General features: G+C 45.3%; 1 protein-coding gene across 2 annotated transcripts in view; it reads right to left on the bottom strand.

Annotated features, from left to right (window-relative positions):
* ARHGAP31 (Rho GTPase activating protein 31) overlaps positions 1 to 22,445 on the bottom strand; it is a 60,510-nt gene that overhangs the window by 7,841 nt on the left and 30,224 nt on the right. The window contains exons 2-11 of one of the 2 annotated variants that reach the window (XM_048293938.1): positions 16,332 to 16,434; positions 15,699 to 15,843; positions 11,086 to 11,168; positions 10,373 to 10,480; positions 8,546 to 8,691; positions 7,042 to 7,240; positions 5,137 to 5,261; positions 2,681 to 2,740; positions 1,197 to 1,817; positions 552 to 862 (exon numbers count right to left, since the gene is read on the bottom strand). In XM_048293938.1, the coding sequence (XP_048149895.1) occupies positions 552 to 862; positions 1,197 to 1,817; positions 2,681 to 2,740; positions 5,137 to 5,261; positions 7,042 to 7,240; positions 8,546 to 8,691; positions 10,373 to 10,480; positions 11,086 to 11,168; positions 15,699 to 15,843; positions 16,332 to 16,434 (1,901 nt within the window). The other variant, XM_048293939.1, reaches the window with a different exon arrangement.

Genomic DNA, 22,445 nt, shown 5'->3' with positions numbered 1-22,445 from the left:
AAACTCAAATGAATAATCTATTCAAGGAGCTATGCCAACAGATCTTTAAATAGCTGTCCAGAGATGAGTATCGCTGTAAGAAACTTGGTGAAAAGGCTTTGCTAGAGATACAGAGGAGGCAAAAAATAGTAAGAATTTTAAAAATAAAATTGTGTGTAGAGAATGGAAGTAAAAAGGACTGTTCAGGCTGCCCAGGACAAATGAGATAGCAAAATTAGAAGGGGAATTCAGAGACCACGGGTCAAAATGCTCAGACATCCGGACAGTCTCACATCTGGAGAGTCTCAGAGCAGACAGATGGTACAGACTGAAATTGTACAGTTACTGGAAAAGATGACCAAAAGGGGACAGTAGGTAGTTACATAAAGGTAAATCACCACACGGTGACTTCATAGAAGTGAAGTAAATCAGCCCATGGTCAAGTCTTGGTGCTGCTTTGCCTAAGTCACAGACTGAGTTTTCCCAGCTACAGACACACAATGAAACTTTAAACAACCTCCCAGTCACTACCACGACATGGTCCCCCACCTTTCTCATGCCTTCCTCCTTACCACATCTCTTAGGCGCGATCCTTCTTCTGTCTTAGCCATCTCAGTCTCCTGCTGGTCACAGCTGCCTTCTGAGGAGACATCCTTCACCTTGAGCTGTCCCTGCTCTGCTTTGTCTGCTGGGAGTGGCCCCTTACAGAACTCCAAAGCTGGTGTTTGCTCCAAGGTGGGACTCTGCTCTGAGGACTGCTGAGGGCTGCTGGTGCTACTTGTGCAGCTGCTTTGCCCACACATCTCCTGATTTTCTGCCACTGGCTGTGGAGTTTCCGAGGATTCAGGTTTCCTGGCTGCCACCAGCTCCTCAGGAGGAGAGCCTGGATCAGAAACACAAACGAACAATGTAACTATTTGAGAGTGAGAACTTGTGCCCTGGGACAAAGCAGTGCTGCTAAGAGCCAGCACCAACTAATAAAGCTGAAGAGCCCCCTCCAGGCACACCCAGACATTTCTGGGAGGTCACCCACCTCCCCAGACTCCTTGCTGCAACAAGCACCACCCTGGCCTGCTGTCAGAGTCAACACCCACCCTGCTGTAGGTTGGTCTCTTTCCTGCCACAAGCCAGGCTGGAGAAACCTCCACACCAGCAAGCTGCAGGGCACTTCCAGCAGCCCGACTGAGGATCCATATCCTCTCCTTAAGACAATTTACCTCTGGATGCTGCCACTGGCAGAGTTGGCCCCGACTGTTTCTCCTTGCGCTCTGCTGCCTGCTCTGTCCTTGTGTGGGTCCCTGCCTCCAGAGCAGAGGGGCTTGTGCTCTCCACCAGAGAAGACAGCTCCTCTAGACTGGAAAGGGAATGCTTCTCCTTGGTGGGCATGCGGCAGGGTGTGCTGTTGGTGCTGATGACTGCGGATACCCTCAGTGGGACAGAAACAGCAAATGGCTCCGAGATGTTCAGGGCTTTCCTCTGGTGACGAGGGGAGGCCTCCAAGGGAAAGAGGCTGCTCGGAAAGCCTGACTTGGTGGCTGTTTCAGAGGTGTAGAACATGAGCACTCCTTTGGCTGAGGTCTGCTCATTTTCAGCATCCTCTGCTACCCGGAAAACCTTCAGCTGCTCAGGGGGTGACTTCACCTGTGGTGTCCAGGGAGGACCTTTCTCCCCAGCCAGCTCTGAACTTCCTTTGGCCCCCATGGCAGATCCTTCCCGCTCCCACTCATTCTCCTTGCTGAGGTCATATGAGCTGCCTGTGCCTCCTGTCCGTATCTTCGTGGGAACAAAGAATCCTCCAGTAGTCACTGACCGTTTGAACCTGCTTTTGTCATCCTCCCCTAGAGACGGGAACACAGGAGCAAGTCAGTGCGAAGCAAAGCACTAGCAAACAAACTTCCTCTGTGAGGAGCCCTCCTCAATCCCTCCAGGGATGAGTCCTGCCCTGGTGAACACTCACATCTCCCCAGATAGATGGAGACACTATGTACTGAAGACCTTCTATGCTCTAGCCCTAGGGCCTCCTTCAAAATGGGCAGGCAGCACTGGATTGAATGCCCTCCAGTGGAAATCAGCTTTATTAGACACCCTTCTCTATCAGATGCAGCCAAGTCTAGGGCTACATACTGCCCACATACATACTGCCCACATACATACTGCCCACAATGCACACACCAGGATTTGTTAGCTTATTGTAAGCCTTTTTCATCTACGAATGGGATTTTTTGTGCCCAGAATAACCAAGAAAGAAATCAAAGCAATCCAACTGCCAATAAAGATGCAGCTAAACACCGTGGTAGTTCTCAGGTGGGTGCACTGAGATAAACAACACAGAAAAGAGTCAAAAAGGCATGCACACAGAGGTGGGGGCACACATCAGCAGCCATGGCATAAGCATATGAAGATACACAACATGGTGAGACAGACACAGACTGCAGCATCCACTGAGGCTGGTGAGGCCCTGGCACAGGCTGTCCAGAGAAGCTGTGGATGCCTCATCCCTGGCAGTGTTCAAGGCCAGGTTGGATGGGCATTGAGCAACCTGGTCTTGGGGAAGGTGTCCCTGCCCATGGCAGGGGGTTGGAACTAGGAGACCTTTAAAGCCTTTTCCAGCCCAAACCATTCTGTGATTCTGTGATCCATGCTGCTGAAAATGCAGAGCTGCAATCCTTCCCCCTTAGAGTATAGGCTAGGGGTGTCTCACCTTCCACTGGCAGGGAACACAACGAGTCCATGCTTTTTGCAGGCCGAATAGTTGCTTTTTCTGTGGAAAAAGAGTTTTAGAAGCAGGTATCAGATCCTGTGCCTTTGCAGGCTTCAGCCCATAAAGATCAAAGGCTGCATACATATAGACAGGCATGCCAGGCAGACATTTTCCATTTCCAAGCATTCCCCCATGTATCTACACCACATGGCTTATTACCCACAACACTTGTCCACACAGCTGGGGATCTGCTAGTGCTAACAACAGCTTTGCACCTGCTGGACATGTGGAGAGCTATACTTAACCCAGCCAGTCAACACCACCTCCACTCTGAAGCAGTTAAGCATCCCCAAAGCTGTCATGTGCCACTCCCCTTCCCAACTTAGTCAGGCTATTGGTTGTGGGGGGCTTTTTAACTAAACTGACATAAATGCCTTCTCACCTCTCATTGCTGATAGCAAATGTTGGGTTATTTTTACGTTGCACTCCCAGCTCTTTTGCTGATGTGAGCATACCCTGCCTCCAGCAAGAACTCCAGGAAATTTCTGAGGGCAGTAAGTGACCTATTTTGCTGGCCATCCTCACTGGACTTGCTTGTCCAGAAACAAGCTGTCATTTGTTACTATACACTCTACAGGTCTGTTCCTGAGAGGTTTTGGAAGCTTGTACCTGTTACTGCTCTGAAAAAGGAAGGGAGGTGGGGAAACGTAGCTGGCAAGGAAGACAAGTTAGTCTCTGGCAGCCCAAAAACAGTCCATGGAGATCTGGAAAATGTCTGGGAGTTAAGTTTGCTGTTTACAGAGTTGCACAAAGTAGGTAAAGCAGAAAGTGAGCAGGCTTGTTGGACTTCATTTGTTTACATAATTGAGGCTTCTAGCTCTGACTCTCGCATAACCATAGGAGAAACACCAGCTACCTTTTACATTTATATGGAGTCCTGGCTACTTTTTACGTTCATAGGACGTGATGTCTTGAGCAGTGTTTCTGCTTTCCAGGAGGAACAGAATTCAAGCTGGGGAGCTGTGTAAGTCACAATTTATGCGAGTCACAGATTTGTGTGCACAGACTCAAGCTGTGCTAAAGCATGTGCTGAGTTCCAGCAGCAACTTCGTCTGTTCCCTCACTTTAGGCTGTAAGCAGAGAGCACTGAGAAGTGTAACACAGCAGCACAAAAGGTCTGCTTCTGAAAACACTGTTTCAGTGCTGAAAACTCTGCTGGTGGCTGTGCATTTGTGTGTTCCTGCTGGTGAAAATGTCCAGCCCCCTGTCACTCAGTTCTGTCCTTGGAACAAGGCTCAGCCTCCACGACCACTGGGGCTGCCGTCATTCCTGGGCCTCCTTGGGTTAGCACTATTTTGAGACAGAGTGTTCCTTATCAAGGTGAGAAGGTGATCCCATGATCAAAATAGGATCGAGAGCTATTTTAAAGTCTGTCACGAGCACCCTGTGTGAAGCCATATGTACATGCAAAACATGGGGAAGGCAGAGGTCCAAAAAGAACTGGATCCAGCACTTGGATTTCTGATCCAAATACAGCCACTCTTATATGAAGTGATAGCTAATGTTGCTAACATTTATTTTATTTTAAGTCTTGCAATGTTAGGCAGTGGTCCTGCAAACACCAGCTCCTGGAGTAATGAGATTATATAAATAAAACATCCACCTTCATCTCCCTGTAGAAAGTAAATTCCTTGGCATGGAGATACTAAAAAAATCTAGAACATATAAACCCAAAACATTTCTTTATGAATTCAAATTAAAAGGGCATGCTTTCTTTTTAAAAATGTGATTACTTTTAAGTCAAGTTCATGATTTTTAGAGCTTGAGTCATCATTTTTTAACACTGGGAACTGGCACTGCCATGTGATCTTCTAGGAAGCAGAGTGTTCAAGAGATTGCAGCTCAGGAGAGGTTACAACTTGGGATTACAGCCAGGAGAAAAGACAACTTCTCTCTTGTAAATTCTGCAAAAGCAATGGCTTCCCTCAGAGTGCTGAGAGCCAGAGCTGTAGGCACTCCTGGTGCCTAGTTTTTCACAAAGACACTAAATGCAGTTGGTTCTTTACTGCCTTTTAGTGGAAGGACAGCCTAGAAGGACAGCCATTCACCCAGTGCCATGTAATGAGCCTTAGGAGGCAGAGACTGGCTGGGCTGGGAAAATGGACTAACCCATAAACATTTCCTAGTCCCCAAACTCAACAGCTGGACAACAGGAGCCCATTTATCAGGTACCAAAATGCAATATTTACTGTAGCTGTCTGTCAAATCCTCCTGAAAGGGTGTTTCTTGCCATCACAGGAAAAGGAGATGTGCATGAAAACAGGTAACAAGCACAACCCCATTAGAGGATCTCAAGTCTATGGTATTAGTGGCAAGTGGCTACAGGTTGCCCCATACTACCAACACACAAGAGAGAGCTTCAGAGAGAAACACTCAGCTGGAAAGTGTGTTCTTACCAGAGAGCTTCTGTGCCCTTACAAAGACACTCCCATTTCGACTCAGTTTGGACTTTGATTCTGAGCCAGAGCGGCCCAAATTAAATATTGACTTCCATTTCTTGGACTTGGTTGATAATTTCCTCCTGGAAGGAAAAAAGGCTCAGGTGGTCACCAAACTTTAGAGACTTTTACCTTTTTAATACCCTCCAAAGGCCTCTGAGCTGTCTCCCCTCAACACATTCCATTTCTTTCTTCTCACACCTCTTTTAATTCTAAAGCATGCAAGGCATAGCTATACAACCAACCCTTGTTGGCTATAGAGGTAGCAATCACTCTCTAAGTGATTTATCTGTACTGCTGATTTAACCATTCCATGGATGGAAAGACACCTAAGCCTTCAGATAGCTGGCTCTGGCATCATTCTACAGCAACAGTGATTGAGCAATCAACCATGCCTGTCTCCAGAAAGGAGACGTTTCCAAGGCTCAGGCTATCCTGCAATACAGCAAATAAAAAGTGTCTTTTTAACAGGTTTTAATGACACAATGTATGATAAATTCCAGAGAACTGATGGAACTGGTACTATTGCTCAGTGCACAAAGTTATGCTTTAAAGACCATGTCTTATGGCAAAAATAAAATTATTCCTTAATGAAAACTAGCTATTAAAGCTTCTCAGGCCAACATTAATTTAATCACAGGTGTTATATATTCATATGAAAGTATAATGTACTAAGCAAACAGGAGGAGGCTTAAGGGAACTAAATCAATTTCTCATAACTGTCAGAGGAAGTGGGACACCAGTTCCCTGTGTCTCTTTGGAAATCCCAGCTTTATGCAGAAAGAAGCTGCTCATTCTAATGCAATCTTTTTCTTGGATATGTATTTCTGCATGAAGCTCTATTTCACTTCCTTCATACTCATTCTGACTCCTCCTTCAATCTCCCCTCTTTCAGAGCAAGAATTCTCTTATCTCCCTGTCTTGCTCTCCACACTGGGCTTTCTATCCCCATATTTTTGCTTTTTCTTTCTGATCAGTACTCAGAAAAGTACAAATCAGTCCTACAGAGGGGATTAATATCCTGGGGATAGGACTTTTCAAATGAGAAAGGAGAAGGCACTCTAGAGGGGCAATACATCCTTTTGTCTTAAGCTGGCTATTGTCTTGCCAGTATTCTGTTAGATGACTCCTTTTTGCTTTAATATATCAAGTGCCAGCAAATATCTTTGTTCTGGTGCTTTCTGGGTCAGTAGATTAATGAGCCTCCTGCTGCAGAGGCTATAATCTATCAGACCCAAGCAGTAGAGTGGCTGTATATTAACAGTTAGATAGACCAATAGATAAATACTTATTCTGGGCAGCTGTGCCAACAACTGCAGCAACCTCAGCTGAAATTGGACTCTTCTCCTGGCATAGACATAGCTGGCATAGGTGCCACTACATAAATATCTCTCCATGCTGGGAGTCAAAATCAGCCTTCTGCTTGGCTGTAATTGCACAGGAATCAGGAGAATGAAGATGCTGGAGCAGGTCAGTGGCACCAGGCGTGCCCTGGACCAGCCACCAGCAGGTGGAACTTGTAGATGAGCTGTGCCCCAACCTGCTCCATGCTCATCCCGTGTTTAGCCAAATTCTGAGCTGCCACAAGTATGCAAATACAATTCATTCATCCTGCAGGAGGTCTGTGAGGTTCTGCCCTGATGGAGAGATGAGAACTAGAGAAGTTATGAACCCAGCAGCTGCAAGAGTTCTCAGGAGCAGCTCTGTCTCTTTTGAGAAGGACACAGAATTTTCTTTGGATAGTGGCTGTGGATTCAGGTGAGTGCAGGTGTGCGGGTATCACGTTAGCAAAAGGATCATTCCCAATCACACTGGGGAACCTGCACTTTTTTGTTTGCACTTTACACTCCTCTTGGCACTTACTTGCTGTCAGGAAGGTCAACAACTGTGTGGAAGAGGGACCCAATTACAGGCACAATTTCAGGCAAGCTGTTCTCTCTCCTCTCTTTCCGAGCAGGGTGGGATGCAGACAGACTCCGTGCCTGTGCTTCTTCTAGGCTCACCAGTTTCATTGGCAGGGAGACCGAGGGGAGGGTCAAACTTTTCACAACTGATGTGCTCTCTGAAAAGCAAGAAAATACATTCCAGCCTGGGGTGAAGAGAGAAGAGAGCAAGAGCTTCATGACTTTGTTTGACTGGAACGTCTCCTGTGGAGGGGAGAAAGAAGTGGCACGTGCAGGGAGAAAGGCTTTTTGTCAGATAAGCCTTTCAGCTCCCCAGCAACCTTATCCATCTGAGTACACTCCCAGCAGGGGCCATGCTTGCCAGCCAAAGGCTGTGTTGTGTGGATTTGCTTCCTCTGCTGTGGACACTTCTGTGTGAAGGAGGTGTCTCTGAAAAGCACCAGGACACATTCCCTTTTCTCCTCCCTCACTCCCTTCCTCCATCCCACCCCCACCCTCCCCTAGTTTTGAAGCAGTTCAGTCCCTGATCCCAATTTGGTGCCTAGATCTTTCTCTCACTTCCACATCTTTCTCCTTGTCTTGTTCCAGGAAGGAGATTGTTCTAAAAACCAGCATTACTTCTAACTTTCTGATTCATTTCAGGGCCAGAGAAAGCAGTATCACTGATAGCCCAGGGAACTGAAAGTATCTGTTTATGGGGGCAGTGGCAAAGCCATGTTAAGGTAAAGGAGGGCAGAATGAGCTGACACAGGGCTGCAAAGCAGAAAGGTGGATTGTGCAGGAACCAGGAGAATTAAGTTCTGATGGTATCACAGATCTTCTGAGTGTGTAAAACCAAAAGGTGTGTATTTCTGAAATTATGTGAGGTCACTGTGGATCCATGCCTTCTCACTTCCCAATCTTTGCCAACAAAACCATCACTAAACAGCAAAATCAGCATCTCTGAAAACTGTTGATGTCCCAGGAAAAAAATAAATCTCTTTTATAAAATGTTCTCAGGAACAAGATATAAGTTTTTGGAATGCAAGATTAATTTTTTTACCGGGAGTGTGACTTCTGACTTGGGTGGAAATGGTGGCTGCAGGGCAGGTATTGTTGGTATGAGGACTGGGGGAACCTGAGGAAAGAGCTGAGACTGTGGCTGATGGACTTAGAGAGAAAGCTTAGACCAAGACTGAGAATCAGTCAGGTGGTCTTCCTTTTGGGGACAGGGTTAAGCCACATGAGATCACACAAAAAATGAGACATAAGGCAACCAGAGAAAACACTGAAGGAGGCTAGTATTCAAAAAGAGAATGTTGAAGATAGGCATGAAGAAGACAAGAGTAATGAGCTATTGGGCTCAAGGTGTCTTTGGGGAAGTCTGTGCTGATAGCAAGGGTTACTGTGCTTGGAACATTAGTTGAAGGGAGAGATGAACTACATAGCAAGTGACATGGGAAGTGGGTCTGGGAGGTTGCTACCAATGTTCTCTGCAGAGCTGGCTTTCCTGTTGTTGCTGAAGATCTGATCCACGTGGTTCAGGATGAACTCAATCACCAGTTGCTGCACTCGCACCTCCAGGAAAGCTGCATCCCCATTGCAGCCTACTGCCTCAATCTCCTTTGACCTGCATGAGGAAAGAGGTGTACCAGTAGTGAGCATTGCCACACAAAGCCCCTGGCAAGGACAGACCAGATTTCTTCCTGCAAGCAAGGCAACAGGGATGATTTCCCCACTCCTGCTGTACCTCTTGCTCTCCTTCCCCCACAGGCTCTCATCCTTTCTTTGTCTTTTCACTCTTTTAAAAATTATTTTCCCTGTTTTCTTTGCCACCTCTGTTACTCCTCTCCTGAATGTGTTATTTTCCCTACTTAGCTTTTACATTCTTCAGCAGGTAAAACTGTGACTCTCAAGCTCCATTCTTCTCTCTCCTTTTTCCTATTTTAGCTATTTCGAGGCTGGGCCTGAAAGACAACACACAAGCCTTCAAATGCTGCTTCTAAATCCCTACTCAATGCTTCAATCATCTCTCAGCGAAATCCTTTAGACTCTGCTCAGGTCTTCCCCATGCCAATTTCTTCAATACTTTGCCCTGTGCCCCAATAGTCTCTTCTCTGCCCCCCCTGTGCCCCCACATTCTCAATCTTGCTCTCAGCAAAGAAACATTCCTTATCTTGACATGCCGAAGTGTTGCTGAAGAAATTATCTCTGGGCAATGGATCCTTTGTAAAGTTAATGACTGGTGTGTTAGATAAGAGCTTGGGGCATTGCCAAGAGGATAACCCTGTAAGGAGACTGCAGTTGCATTGCTTGCTCCTTTCTTCTCCTCCCTGTGACTTGTACTTACGAAAGATTGCAAAGGGAAACAGACTTCTTTTTTTTTGACAAGGACAGATGCTAGAATGAAAATGTCTTGGTAGTGAAGGCCCACTTTACAATATTCAATAGAGTGAACATTTGATTCATTTTCAGAACCTGCTCTGCCATTTTTGTGATTTAGAAGGTGGAGATAACTCTTTAGAGAATGCTTTTCAGGCCTGTACCTCTCTAGCCAGTGTCCTCTGCCAGCCCAGGGCTCTCTCCACCAGCTCTGCCATCACCCCTCTCCTGCCCAGCTGCAGTCCTGGACTCTCCCTGCATAGTTCATTCCTCTATATACAGGGGTATTGGATGGATGGAAAGGGAATTTTGACAAGATACAATTTTTTTTTTCCCAGATGCTATTTTTCCTTGTTCTGCTTAGCTGTACAACATAGCAGCCAAACCTCTGCCTGCAACTAATCCAGGCTTCTTCACAGCAGAGTGCCAGGCATAACAAACATGAAAAACTAGCTGGTGCTCTTGAGATCTGACACTGGCTGCCATTTCAAGCCCAGCAAGCTCATCTCACTTTTGCACAAGCAGATCTGGGAACAGGTCTGTAGTATTACTGCCCTGTTTCTCTCCCTTCTGATCCTTGCTGTCTCTCCCTGCCCTGCTGCAGAAACACTGGCACCATCGAAAATGTCATTAACATTCCCAAGTGATGAGTTAACTCCTCATTTTTAAATCTATGCTCAACTTGCAAACAACAACTTTTTTTTTTAATAAGAAACACACAAACCCACAAGCTTCCTTGGATGCTGGCAGTAAAACCTTAGATTATTCAACCTGGAAGAAAAGCTGTTTGCTCTGCTCTGCTCTGCCCTTTAGTTGTTCAGCTTTTCTCTGTCTGCATTTCCCTCCAGTGATGAGTCTTCAGGCTCAGATGCTGGCGCTCCCCTTGGAGCTCAGCACGGTGCTCTGGGTCAGAGGAATCTCTACAGTACCTGAGGAGATTTGGAGCCCACACCAAGGCCAGGTTTCTGGTGTGCATGTTGGTCATGTTGCTGAAGGAGGCCAGGTGAGTCAGGTGCTTGATCAGGTATTCCAATGTTCTGCAGTGGTTTCACACAAAGAAAGAAAAATGTGTCACGTTACCAGTGCCTGCCTGCTGGGACAGCAAGGCTCAGAGCCAGCCCTGTCCCCTCCCCAAGCGTCTGCAATGGCACAACAGACCCCGTGGGGCAGAGGATACACAGCACCAGCATTTGCAAGGGGTGGCAGTGAACACCTGAACAGCTGTGCTCTGGGCTGGCCCAGGGTGGGGCACGAAACAAGTGTCCTCAGCATGATGGGAGCAAAGGAGACAGGAAATGGGTGGAAGTGGGATGCTGCAAAGGCTCTTAGCTCTTGCTCAAGCACCTCCATCAGATCATCTTCTCCTTACCACACCCAGGACACTGGCCAAGGGTGCCACAGGGGTCATATCTGGGGACGGAGGATGATAAGACTGCAGCAGGGAGATGCTGTTCTGTCTCTAACAAGGGTTTGTTCAATGATATTTAAATGCCAGATAAATTGTTGCCAGATTTGGAAATGGTGAGTCAGCTTTCGGAAATTGATTTCTGGAAATGAATCCCAGAGCTATTTTGGGCAATATTCCTGATGAGGGTGAGGGTCACCACGCTGATCCTCAGCACCTCTATGGACATGTTCTTACCTGTAATGTGATGGTGGGAGCTCCTGGATGACATTTTGAATTCGTGCCAGCTGCTCGTCCTCGGGGAAGCGTGATACTGCTTCCTGCAGGGATACAAGGGAACAGTACACCCTGGCAATGGACTCAGGGGAAAAGGAAGAGGGATAAGAAGGGCCACATGAGACACCCTGTCTCAGAGGGAATGCTCTCTTGTTACCCTACAGAGCTTCTGGAAGAAGAAGTTTCTTTGTGTCCCCATCACAGCAGAGATTTCCTGAACTGTTATTCCATGTCTCAGCACACCACCCCCAGGCATTCAGACATGGTGGTCAATATTTACGGGAAAGAGGCATTTAAGGACTTAGACCTTCAATTACGAATAATGGGGGGGGTTGGCTTGTGTTGATTTGTTTTGATTTTGCTTTGCTTTTTGTGGGCTATTTTTTTGGTTCTTTTACCTTTTTTTAACTTGGGCAGTGATGGGTGAGATAGAAAGAGAGGGGAAAGAGAGAAGTGAAAATAATGGAAAAAGTAAAAAGCAATGACACCCCCCAAAAACAACCTGTAAAAATAAAAGCTCTGTGTTATGAGAACATGATATACATGTTCCATATTCTTCAAAATAAGCAATATTTTGACTGGCATAAGAACATAGCTGAGGGGATTGTTTGTATGGGTTTGCATCTCTTATGATGGAAGAAGCCTTAGCAGAATCCCTGTCCGGCAGATTAATAAGTTCTTATACTCAGGGTTAGACAGAATCAAGGTTATACATCTCAGTCTTGAGCAAATCTCTACAGACCAAGAGTTTAGAGAGCCATGATAAGCTTTTGTCAGCATTCCTAGGAGTTCACTGCATTGGTATTCATCTGTTCAGCTATTCCCTTTCAATATTTGTGCTGGGGGAAGACAAGCCACCAGCGAGTTCAAACAGTCCATGACTGTCTGGGAACCTCCTACCCACCCTACTGCCACTGGAGTTTGGAGCGAGTTCAAAGCAAGGTGCTGCGACCCACGCTGCCAGCACAAGCTGTGCCTCCAGACAGATGTCAGCACTGCCAGGGAAGGGAAGGAAGGGAGGAAACAACCCTTCCCAAGCCACCCGTTGCTTAAACATCATCAAGCTGAAATTACCAGCCACCACTAGAGAAGCATCTTCTTGCAGCAGTCACTACAGCACCCACCATGATGATGCTACCACCGCTGGTTTTGTCACTGTCCTTTTCCCTGCAGTCCACTTCTCATCAACAACCACCAGCAAACCAAACATTGCCAGTTTCAAGGCCAGAGAAGTGACGGCAGATCAAAACAAGCGAGCTCACTAGTTAGATATATATGAGATGCACGTGTATTTGTTTTGCCCAAATTAAAGGCAGGTTAACTCCTTCTAGTGCTTTTTACACATAGCTATAGCTCTTCTAAAAAAAAAAAATCCCACAAATCCTACATATAAAAGCTCTTGTAATCTTAATACAATGTTTCCAGTTGAAGAGCCTTGTCCAAAGATGGATATGGAGAGAAATAAAAACTTTAACTGGTGCACCTAAAGCATTAGATTTCAACTAGATTGTACACAGTATTTTCGCCCCCAGTGTGCATTTTCATTCCCATATTCAGTCTTCCAGGTCTCAAAGACCTAATGATTAGACAGCAAGCAAATACCAGCTTCTCTGAGGTCAGCCCACTCAGTCCTCTGAGCCCCGTGTCTGACCCATACAAACTGTGCCTTTGAAATCTGAGGAGCCCTCCAAAACTGTGGATATGCATTTATGGCATATCTGTTCATCATGGTATGAATTTATGCCATTTAGGATTTTTTTTTACTCCACCAGTGATTCTGGGAGTGCACAATTCATAAGCCCTGGTTAACAAGTGGAATGAAGTCCAGGGAGAGAAGGCAGGCTTGGCCTCCTAGAGCTGATTTGCTCTGAGGGAGTTCTTGGTCCCCCTATGCCCAGGCTAGAACAAGCCAAGCCGAGTCAACTTATCTGTCCTGAGAAGCAAGCATCCATCACTAGGATACAAGATGGCAATCATCTGGCAAAAATTTATAGCCAGTGAGGTCATGACCAGGATGTTACACCTGCGAAGTTGACACAGTGATGACCAAAAGGCTAACCCCTCCCTAGTCATTAAGAATTTGACAAAATTCTTAGACAAAAATTTCTGAATCACTCTGGTGATTCAAAGTGCAGCCTATCCCAACTCAGAGACAGCTCTGGCTGAGTCAGACTGGGATTAGCATGTGTTCTTTATTCTTACCAGCACTCGTCTGCTGAGATACAGCTGCCACTGTTCCCTGTTCAGACACCCCACGCACACACACGCTCCTCGTGGGTTTTCTGCTCCTTGGGGAATTGGTCTTTTTTCTTTCTTTCCTCCTGGTATCTGACTGTGCTTCCTGTCAGCTGGGTTATGAATTATAAATCACTACTGAGCAGGCTTACATGAACAATGGATTTTGTGGCTAAGTGGACAAACTGAAAAGCCAGAGATTTAAAAAAAAAAACTTTTTGGTCAACCCAAAGTGTTAACATTTTGGGGAGCTGGCATGAGATTATAGAAAGCAACTGTTCAAGGTTGACCAAAAGCATCACACCCAAACATTAGTTTGAGAAATTATAATTGAAATTTGGAACTATTTAACCCTTTTCTAAAAGACATTCTATGTAAGATAGATGTGTTGATGTAATGTTGAAACATTTCCCTTAGAAAGTACTTGTAAAAGAAACACTCAGTTAAAGAAATGTTTTCCCTTTTGTTTTTGAATAAAGCTATTAACCAAATGTATCTACTGAAAATCTGCAAGTCATCATCCCAAAACTGCACTTTTCAGCAAGCATTCTTTCCTAAAAAAAGTCTCCCTCTAAATCTTCATGTTTCCTTTAGAGCATTTTTTCTTTCATAAATCAGTAGTGATAGCCAGGAAGACACCAGCCAAATAGCTTCAACAAGAATGAGACTCATCAGTTACAGTGAATGGTTGAATGATACCCTGTATTTTCAAGATCCTATTCATCCTGACTCTCTCCAGCAATCCCATCCTATACCCTCAGAATCCTTATATCCTGAGGATACAGGTCAATTTTTCAAATCTGCTCGGGATTTTCCCTGAAGATTCGACTATACATCACCTTGAAACAAAGACCAATCTTACTTAAAATTTGGCATTGGAACAGCGAGACACCTAACATTATTGCATGTCTGTCAGGCAGCGCAGTGAGCCACTCCCCACCCCATGATCCCCAGCACAGCTGTGTCCCTAACAGCCACCTGACTTCTTGTAGCAGGTTCCTGCTTGGCTGGTCCCGTCTGGCTTTGCCCCACAGCAAGCACCCCTTGCACTGATGCCTCTTCCCAGAGCAGGCAACAGGGAGTCTTTAGAGAGCACCTCCTTGTGAGGACCCCGTGCATCTCTCTCAGTGCCTCCTGTGCCACAGCAGCGTCACTTGGAAGTGCTTGATTCAGGATAGTGGCAACTCAGACAGTAACACCTGATTTTGCACAACTTCTTCTCTGCAACATCTGACATTTTTGGCAATGGCTGTCGCCTCCTCCTCCCAGCAAATGGGAAAGAGTAGGATGACAGAAATCCTTAACAAAGGATGGATGTTTCTAACGCTGAGAAAACAATCTTTCCCATCCCTCACCCCAGTTATCTTAAGAAGCTGGTGAATTCTTTTAGCTGCAAGTGCATACCTTCAGCACGCAAGATTTCAGCCTCAATGATGGGATTTAAATTTGTTGGTGTCATAAAAAACTGAAAGTGGATTTAGAGAGGTAAGAAACATGCAGCTTTAATAACAAGCATAGCTTGCTGTGCCACCTTTTAATAAAAATTATCTGTCATGAAAATTAGCCAAGTCTCTTAAAAATTCAGGCTTTGTGGTCTTATATTTCTGCTCCCCCGCAGTCTGCTCCTAAGCTCCAACTGTATCCATGTAAAATCTATGGCTGTTTTCCAGAATCAAGTAACTACTCTTTGAATTGTAATCTCTTTAAACAAAGTTAGAGATTTCTGCTTGGCCAGCTGCCACGTTCCTCTGCCATTTGTATTTATAACGTGATCGTGATGGACCTGATATGCCATATCTGGCATAACCAGTACCATCATTTGCAGTCCTACAAACAGCATGAAAAATGTGACAGATGCAGAAAAGTTGATGCTTTACACATGGGCTGGGCAATCAGTTTGTGCAGGTGTCAGGGACAGCTGGAGGGACAGGGACAAGGAAACTGCACGCTTGTGATTATGATCACAAGCCCCAGGTAACCCAGAAGACTCTCAGTGATGGACAGTAATGAGGAAAAGAAAGAGAATTAGTAGTGCTGGGAGGAGATGCACAGCGGGGAGAAAGAGAGGCAGTGGGGAAGCAATGCAGTGAAAAAATGAGCAAGAGGAAGGGGAGGAAACAGCAGACAAACTGAGAGAAATAAACATGAAATGGTGAAAAGAAACAAGGATAGGGAAAGAGAGCCAACACGAGATGAGAAGGGAAGAGCACTGAGAAGTGTTTGTACGGATAGATGCACCAGAAGCCAGGACATTGGAGTGAATCCCAAACAGCTGTCATGGAGGAATCTGCAGCACATCCACACTGCTGGAGAGGAACAAGAACAGCCAAGGGTCTCACCGTGAATTTCTTGTAGAGCTCATAAGTGAGGAGAGGGTTGGGCAGTTCCCTGAAGTACAGCTTGCAGAGTGACCCCACGCAGTGGATGTCCTGGAGGTAAACTTCCCTTGTCAGATCTGGGCATTGGTCAGAAACAAACTCTTGTCTGAAACAATATGGAAGCATAACAATATGGGTGAATAAGAGCTGTAGCAGGCCAGTACTCCACCCTAAGTACTCGTTTACAGCTAGAGAAAAAACAAATGGCAAAGCAGAGATGTCTCTGCAGACTGGCCCAGATTGTGTCCCAAGTTCAGGCCCTGAGGTTTCAATTAGTCTCCATTACCCCTAACATAGGGAGTGGACCTCAAACTGATATAAAGAAATTGCTTTGTCTCAAAGTGAGAGAGAGCAACTCAGCATTTGTGCTGAGACCCTCCATGCCTTACCCATTAACAGATGCAGTTGGAGATTAAGGTTATTTGGACTAATCCCTAAAATGTTATCTTCCTCTGTTACCAACTTCAAAGGCAGTTTATCTTCTGCATCAGTGTGGAGCTCTGTTGGCCACAGTCGGTACCTGAGGGACTAACGCCACATAGGTACTGAGTGATGTCCCTGAATCCCTCTGACACTCACACACGTGGCCCTTACCTCAACTTCTGTATGTTGGATGTCACTCCCGAGAGGCGGTAGATCCCATCCACAATGCCATGAGTCTCAATGAACTCCGCACAGCTCTTCAGCACGTAAGGGACTACGAGAGGAAAGCAAAGCAAGATGTCCAATGAATACATGCTGACAGCTTCCACAAGTCACCACACAGGAGACAGTTCCATGAAAAAACAGCAGAGGCTCTCTGTGGATGCAGGGAAGGGTACAGCAATGGGAGAAATACAGGACAAACCAAAAATAACCCCTGCAAAGTGGCCATGAGGATATGCTGTGCTTGTGCCATGCAATGCTCATTGACATGTGACAATGACTGACCCTGAAGTCACAGTAACATAATGGAAAGAAAGGTAGGGTTTCCCTCTCTTCCTTTTTCTTTTCCTTCAAAAATAAAAGAAAATAAGCTCTTTCATTCTAATTGAAAGCATGCCTTAAGGCATGAGGTCCTGGGAACCTCCACCCTCCCCAATATAGAGCTCCAGCCTCGCTGAATTGTGCCAAAAGGTCTCATTGGCTTGGATAAAAATCAGAGGAGCATTTGCACTTCCATATAAGCCTACATACCCACAGTTTAGTGCTCATAAATCCCACTGAGGGGGTATAAAGTTCAAATATTGACTAGATCTGCACACTGGCAAAACCTGACATCGGCTTCAAAAGAACTCCATCAGCATAACTAGACAAAGACTTAACCAGTCTTAAAGCTGAGAGGAGCCTGAGGCACAACATTTACATCCAGGCTTGGACCCAAAGTATATGTTTATTTTTTCCCCATTATATAGGTATAAGAACTCCCCATTCTCTTGGTCAGATCAAGCCTCCCTGTCCCCAGTACTATAACAACCCAAGCTATAACAATAACAGTAAGAAAACCCTTCCTTATTAGGTGCTAGAAACTACTGTGTATTTAATGCAATGCTTCACACAGCCATAGGCACAAAAGTCAGCAAATGCACAAGTCAGAAGTTCCCAGCTGAAATGCTGACTCTGCTGCACTGCACATTTCAAAAGCTGTATGGAAGAAAACCAACTAAGCCATAGATTTGACTGGAAAGCCAGGCATAGCAATTACTGCATCTTTGTGACACCCTAAAGACAATGCCTCTGGCTGGACCTTCCCTGAGTTCTGCTCAGAGTTCAGGACTATAACGACATATTAACACGTGCTTCATCAGATGGCATCCAAAGACAGCACTCCACCAACAGCATGAACAAAAAACTGTTGCTACATCCTTTTATTTCTCATGGGAGTCACTGAGGCCAGAGCCAGCTCATGGGTGGATTTGTCCCTACCAAGCAGTGCAGGGCACAGGCTCTGGTGAGAACAGCTCCAAGCTGGCACCCACCTCGGTGACATGCTACTGCTGAACCAGTCAGTCAGGGAAGTGCTGCCCTTCTGCCTCCTGACTTACTGAGGGAAGTAAAGAAGAAGTCCTTTTGTGTGTCCCTTCTCTTGTCTTTTGGCCAACCCAAATGCAGGAGTACACAAAGTCCCAGTGATTACTTGGAAGCCCGAACAGTCCAAACAGACTTACTCTTCTCAGTCAAAGGAGCTTCTTCAAAACAAGAGGGAAAAATTGACTTTGTGGGGTCTTTGAGCAGGGACTCATAACCCAGGTACATTGGTCATGCTGTGTCACACTCAAAGCCCTTGTGCTGATTTTCGAGCCCCTCAAGTTGTTGGGCGGAGCTCACAGCAGAGGCCTTAAGCCTACAACAGTGTTCGTGAAACCATGAAATTGCCAAGAGAACAGGTGAAGTCTACAGAGTCAAAGCTTTGTCCACCACGGTATCAGAGTTATTGTATTGTCTCCTCAAGGACTTTTGAGGAGAAGGAGCATCAGTGCCTTCCAGAAAGGAAAGAACTGGGGAAGCATTCCTTTCAGTGCATGCAACACCTTCTTCCTATGCAGACTAAATGGTGTGGAAGGAGAAAGAGCAAAAAAGAGAAGTATGAAATTTCCTTAATATCCTGCCAAGAAAAGTCCAAGTGACACATCAAAAAAAGAGGACCTTCCTATCTCTGAGTAAGTTCTGATTATCTGGAACTGCAGTAGGGAACTCAGATCGTATGATGATGAGAATGCTAAAAATAAAAAAAAGGGAAAGACAAATTACTTCAAGCCTCATCTCCATTTCTGGAAAAATCAGACTTTAACATCTTTATAGGAGAAGCTATGCATATATGGCATATTAAGATTTCCTTCTTGGTAGGGGTCTTGGAATAAATGACATGTTACCAGGAAAAATGAAAGTTAGGCAGATCCATGTCCACCTCAGATATACTTGGGTGAGAGAATAGAAACCACTGAACTCCACACAACCTGAAAAAAGAGGAATTAATTGAACAGAAAACATATTTGATCACAACCAGCCACATGACAAGGTTTGTTTAAAGGTTAACAGTCTTTCATGGAGACAAGCCTCATATGATGGTGCCTGCCTGCCAAAAAAATGGGGTCCCTGCACAAAGCATCCTTTATTAGATACTTTTTAAAACCTCAGTGTTAAGAATAAGAAAACCAACTAAAAATGCAGATACTGATGTTTGTTGTGACTAATTTGACCTCTTGAAAGTAAGACTTATTAAATCACACCATATTTTTGGCTGAGTTCTACATTTCCTTGGAGTAAATTAGGTCAAGAGGCCTCAGGCAGGTAAGCAAACCCCCTATACAGAAACCAGAGAAGGCTAGACCCGTCTGTTGAGGACTGGTATGCAAAAAACAGGGGCCTGAGGGGAGCAATCTGTAGCAAATGTATAAAATTCATGTTTTAAAGTGGGTAAAAACTCCACAGCAGAGACAACCTATAGACTGCAAATAGACAATATGCACTGATCTCTGCCAGTACCTATTACTGCAGCTCTGCACTCTTCCTTGCTTTTCCAGCCCTGGGCTTGTCACATATCTCTGCCAGTGCCCTTCACTCATCATGTACAAGATTTTCTGCCACACCAGGTCTTTGGCTCATAGGAAGAGAAGCAGCCAGTTATGCCAAAAATTGTGGTGGTTTTCTGATATCAAAAAAACCAATCCCACATAGGACACTTTTCACTTGCAACTTACAGACCTCAGATCGCTGGAGGTGAAGGGACTGCATCAACTTCCTTCAAATCAAGCCCCTAAATTCAGAGCTTGTATGGAACTAGAGCACAATAAATGTTTTCTTTGAGCAGAACCTGTAGCTCTGGCATTCCTGAGCAGCTCTGATCTCCTACAAAGCTTGGCCTTTTGGGCTCTTGGGGGTGGTGAGGTTAGAGCAGCAGTGAGCAGCTCTCTCCCATTGCCAGGAGTTTCTGAGCTGGTAGGATTATTTCTGACGTGGCTCCTGATGAACTGAGCCTGGGATCAACCCTCAGTGCAGGAAGGTACAGGCTCTAGCATGTGCTTTACAACAGGTCTCCATCGGAGTTACAGGGCATGTAAATCACAGGGCTGGGTCTCTCCCAAAGGAAGATCAGACTTGGATGGGGATTTGCAGCAGGGGCTGTACGTGCAGGCACAGAAAGGAGTAGGGGGGGAGGGAGTCCAATCTTGACATTCCTATAATTAAAACTGTGCTGGAAGCCTAGAAGGCTTAGAAGCTGGAAGGGGCAGCTGGTGTCACACAGACCCCGCTTGTTCTGCCAGACAGCCAACCTGTCCTCATTTAAAACTACAATAGAAACCAGATGGAGGAGGACAAGAGAGCGTGGAGCAAGGCATCAGTCAGAAGGGAAATTGAGTTATAAACATACTGCACACAAAAGACAATACTTCTCTTCCCCTAGACAAAAATAAACCAGAAGGGCAGTCGCAGTAACTTGTTCCACTCTCACTGGATATCACCTCCAAGTTCAGTGTACACAGAAATTCACCTTCACCAGGGACTTTTCCAAGACAACAGCTCATGCCACCTTCTTTACACATCTGCCACTCTTGCTGGGTAAGGCACCACATCATCCTCCTTCTGATCCCTCCAGCTTCCAGTGGCAGCAATGGGTGCTGAAATTCTCTCCTCCCAGCACTGCTGGCTCTCCCTTCTCCTGTCCCTTCCCAGCCATGGTGCTGCCACCCACCAAACCTCCCCACCAGCAAGCAAGGTGCTCATTCTTTGCCTGCCTGACAAAGGCTTCATCTGGCATTGGACTGAGCATTTTGGATCTAATCTGTGGAGGCCTTTAAGTCCCTATTTAAATCCCCAAGAAGGAGAAGTCACTAAGAACAGAGGGAGTGACCCCACCTAAGGACCAGTGGGAAGATGGCCACCTGGCCTCCCACCAAAGGCCGCAAAAAGCAAGGAAGACGCTGGTCCAGCAGGAGATGCAGGCAATATCCTATGACTTTCAGTGCCACCTTCTAGAAGAAACTCTGAGTCTCCATGGGCTACAGAAGGACCCCAGGGAGGAGGTTGCTAAGTCAGACACCCTAACCAGTCAGTGTGAAGAGTGCCCAGTTAGACAGTAAATTAGCTAACCTGGACTGGGTCATGTGTTTAGGGTACACTGCACTGAACTGCACTGAATAGCAGCAGGCTTAATTTTTCACTTTATCCTTCTGTTATTTTCTCAGAGAACTCCTTGTAAGGATCAGCACTGGTGACAAGAGATACTCAGGGCCTCCTTGGTAGCTGGTTTCTGCCACATGGTGGAGGTTTCATGTCCTCTCTAATTTTAGTTTAATTTTAGTTCAAGTAGTGGGAGGATAAATGCAGACCTTTCATTTCACCTGGAACACCAACTTTTTGATTTTTGACTTGCAGGAGATAGCTTGGATTTTTTTTTAGTTTCTCCCCACAATGAATCCTGCATCATAAAAAAAAAAAAAAAAAAAGTTGTAGGCATTTTTATTTCATCATTTTAGTTTTGTTACTCATTAGTATTTTTTTTTAATTGTCTTCAATTACCCTCAATAGTAGCGCATGCTTCCTATCATGCTATGTCAATACCATGACAATAAAGGTCAAAAGTCTCTCATTTCAACTTAAATGACTAAAATAGGAAATATTTCCTTTGAAGAAGTGTTTCAGTCTGTACTAAGCAAGAGTTATTTTGTACAAAAAAATGACAAAACAGAACAAACTAATATATTAAGCTGGTCTTCTAATCACAGGAAAGGAACAACATTGTACAAATGGCAACATACTTGATTGTCAGTATCTCTGATATGATATTTTTCTGCATTTCCTGACTTTCTACTGTAAATCACGAGTTTTTAAGCTGATTCACTATTTTTTTTTTTCTTTTTTGCTGACATTGCCTGATTTGCACTAGGCATAAGGTTGGTTGAGAAACAGATGCCAGAGCAGATCAAACTGTGCTCTCCTCCCTGCAGCTCACCCGAGGCCTGGTGCAGCACATCAGTTATGATACCAGATTTTCTCCCAGTGCACAGCCCTAACCAGTGGCAGGTAAGCATAAATCCTGCCTTCCCACCATGTAACATTTCCTTTGCCTTCCACTGCCTCCTTGTCAGTGGCAGTCAGGGATGGAAGGGACCACAGCACCCAAAATCCCTGAAGAGGGTCTCTCCTGCTCAGAGATGAAGTTGGCAGAGCTGGGAAAGGGGATGGTTTGCCCTGTCAGGACATAACTGCTAAAAGGACAAAGAGCTTCAGTCTCCAGGATGTTTGTGCATACTTTTCACTAAATTCATTTTACAGAATCAAAAAAAAAAATACCAAAACCTGTCTCACTCTCAAATTCCAGTGTTGAATTTGGCTGTTAGCTGTGGCTAAGCTGCCACAACCCCTCCATACACACACACACCTGTATTTAAACAGCATGAGACAGCTAAACACCACCCAACAGGCATAAAAACAAACCAACTTCTTACAATCCACCTCGTCTTTTCTCCCTTAGCTGCCATAAACACAGTTTGAAAGGATGAATGGTTGGTACCAAGGTGATCCTGTCCACATGGACAGCACAACTGATTCCCTGTATGTGTCACACATTTCATGTATTTTTTCCCCTCTACTTCTGTGGGAAATGCCCCTGCAATGTCACAAAGGTTATCACAACAGCACCATTCCCTGTGATGAAAGCACCATCCTGTGCACGGTTGTGATTTGGTGGGCAAAGATGTAGGAAAAACAGATCTCAAATCTCTCAGA

This window comes from Corvus hawaiiensis, chromosome 2 (assembly GCF_020740725.1).
Source record: "Corvus hawaiiensis isolate bCorHaw1 chromosome 2, bCorHaw1.pri.cur, whole genome shotgun sequence".
Taxonomy (NCBI): Eukaryota; Metazoa; Chordata; class Aves; order Passeriformes; family Corvidae; genus Corvus; species Corvus hawaiiensis.
The sequence above is the reverse complement of the archived record's forward strand: the minus strand, read 5'-3'. Positions and strand labels throughout refer to the sequence as shown.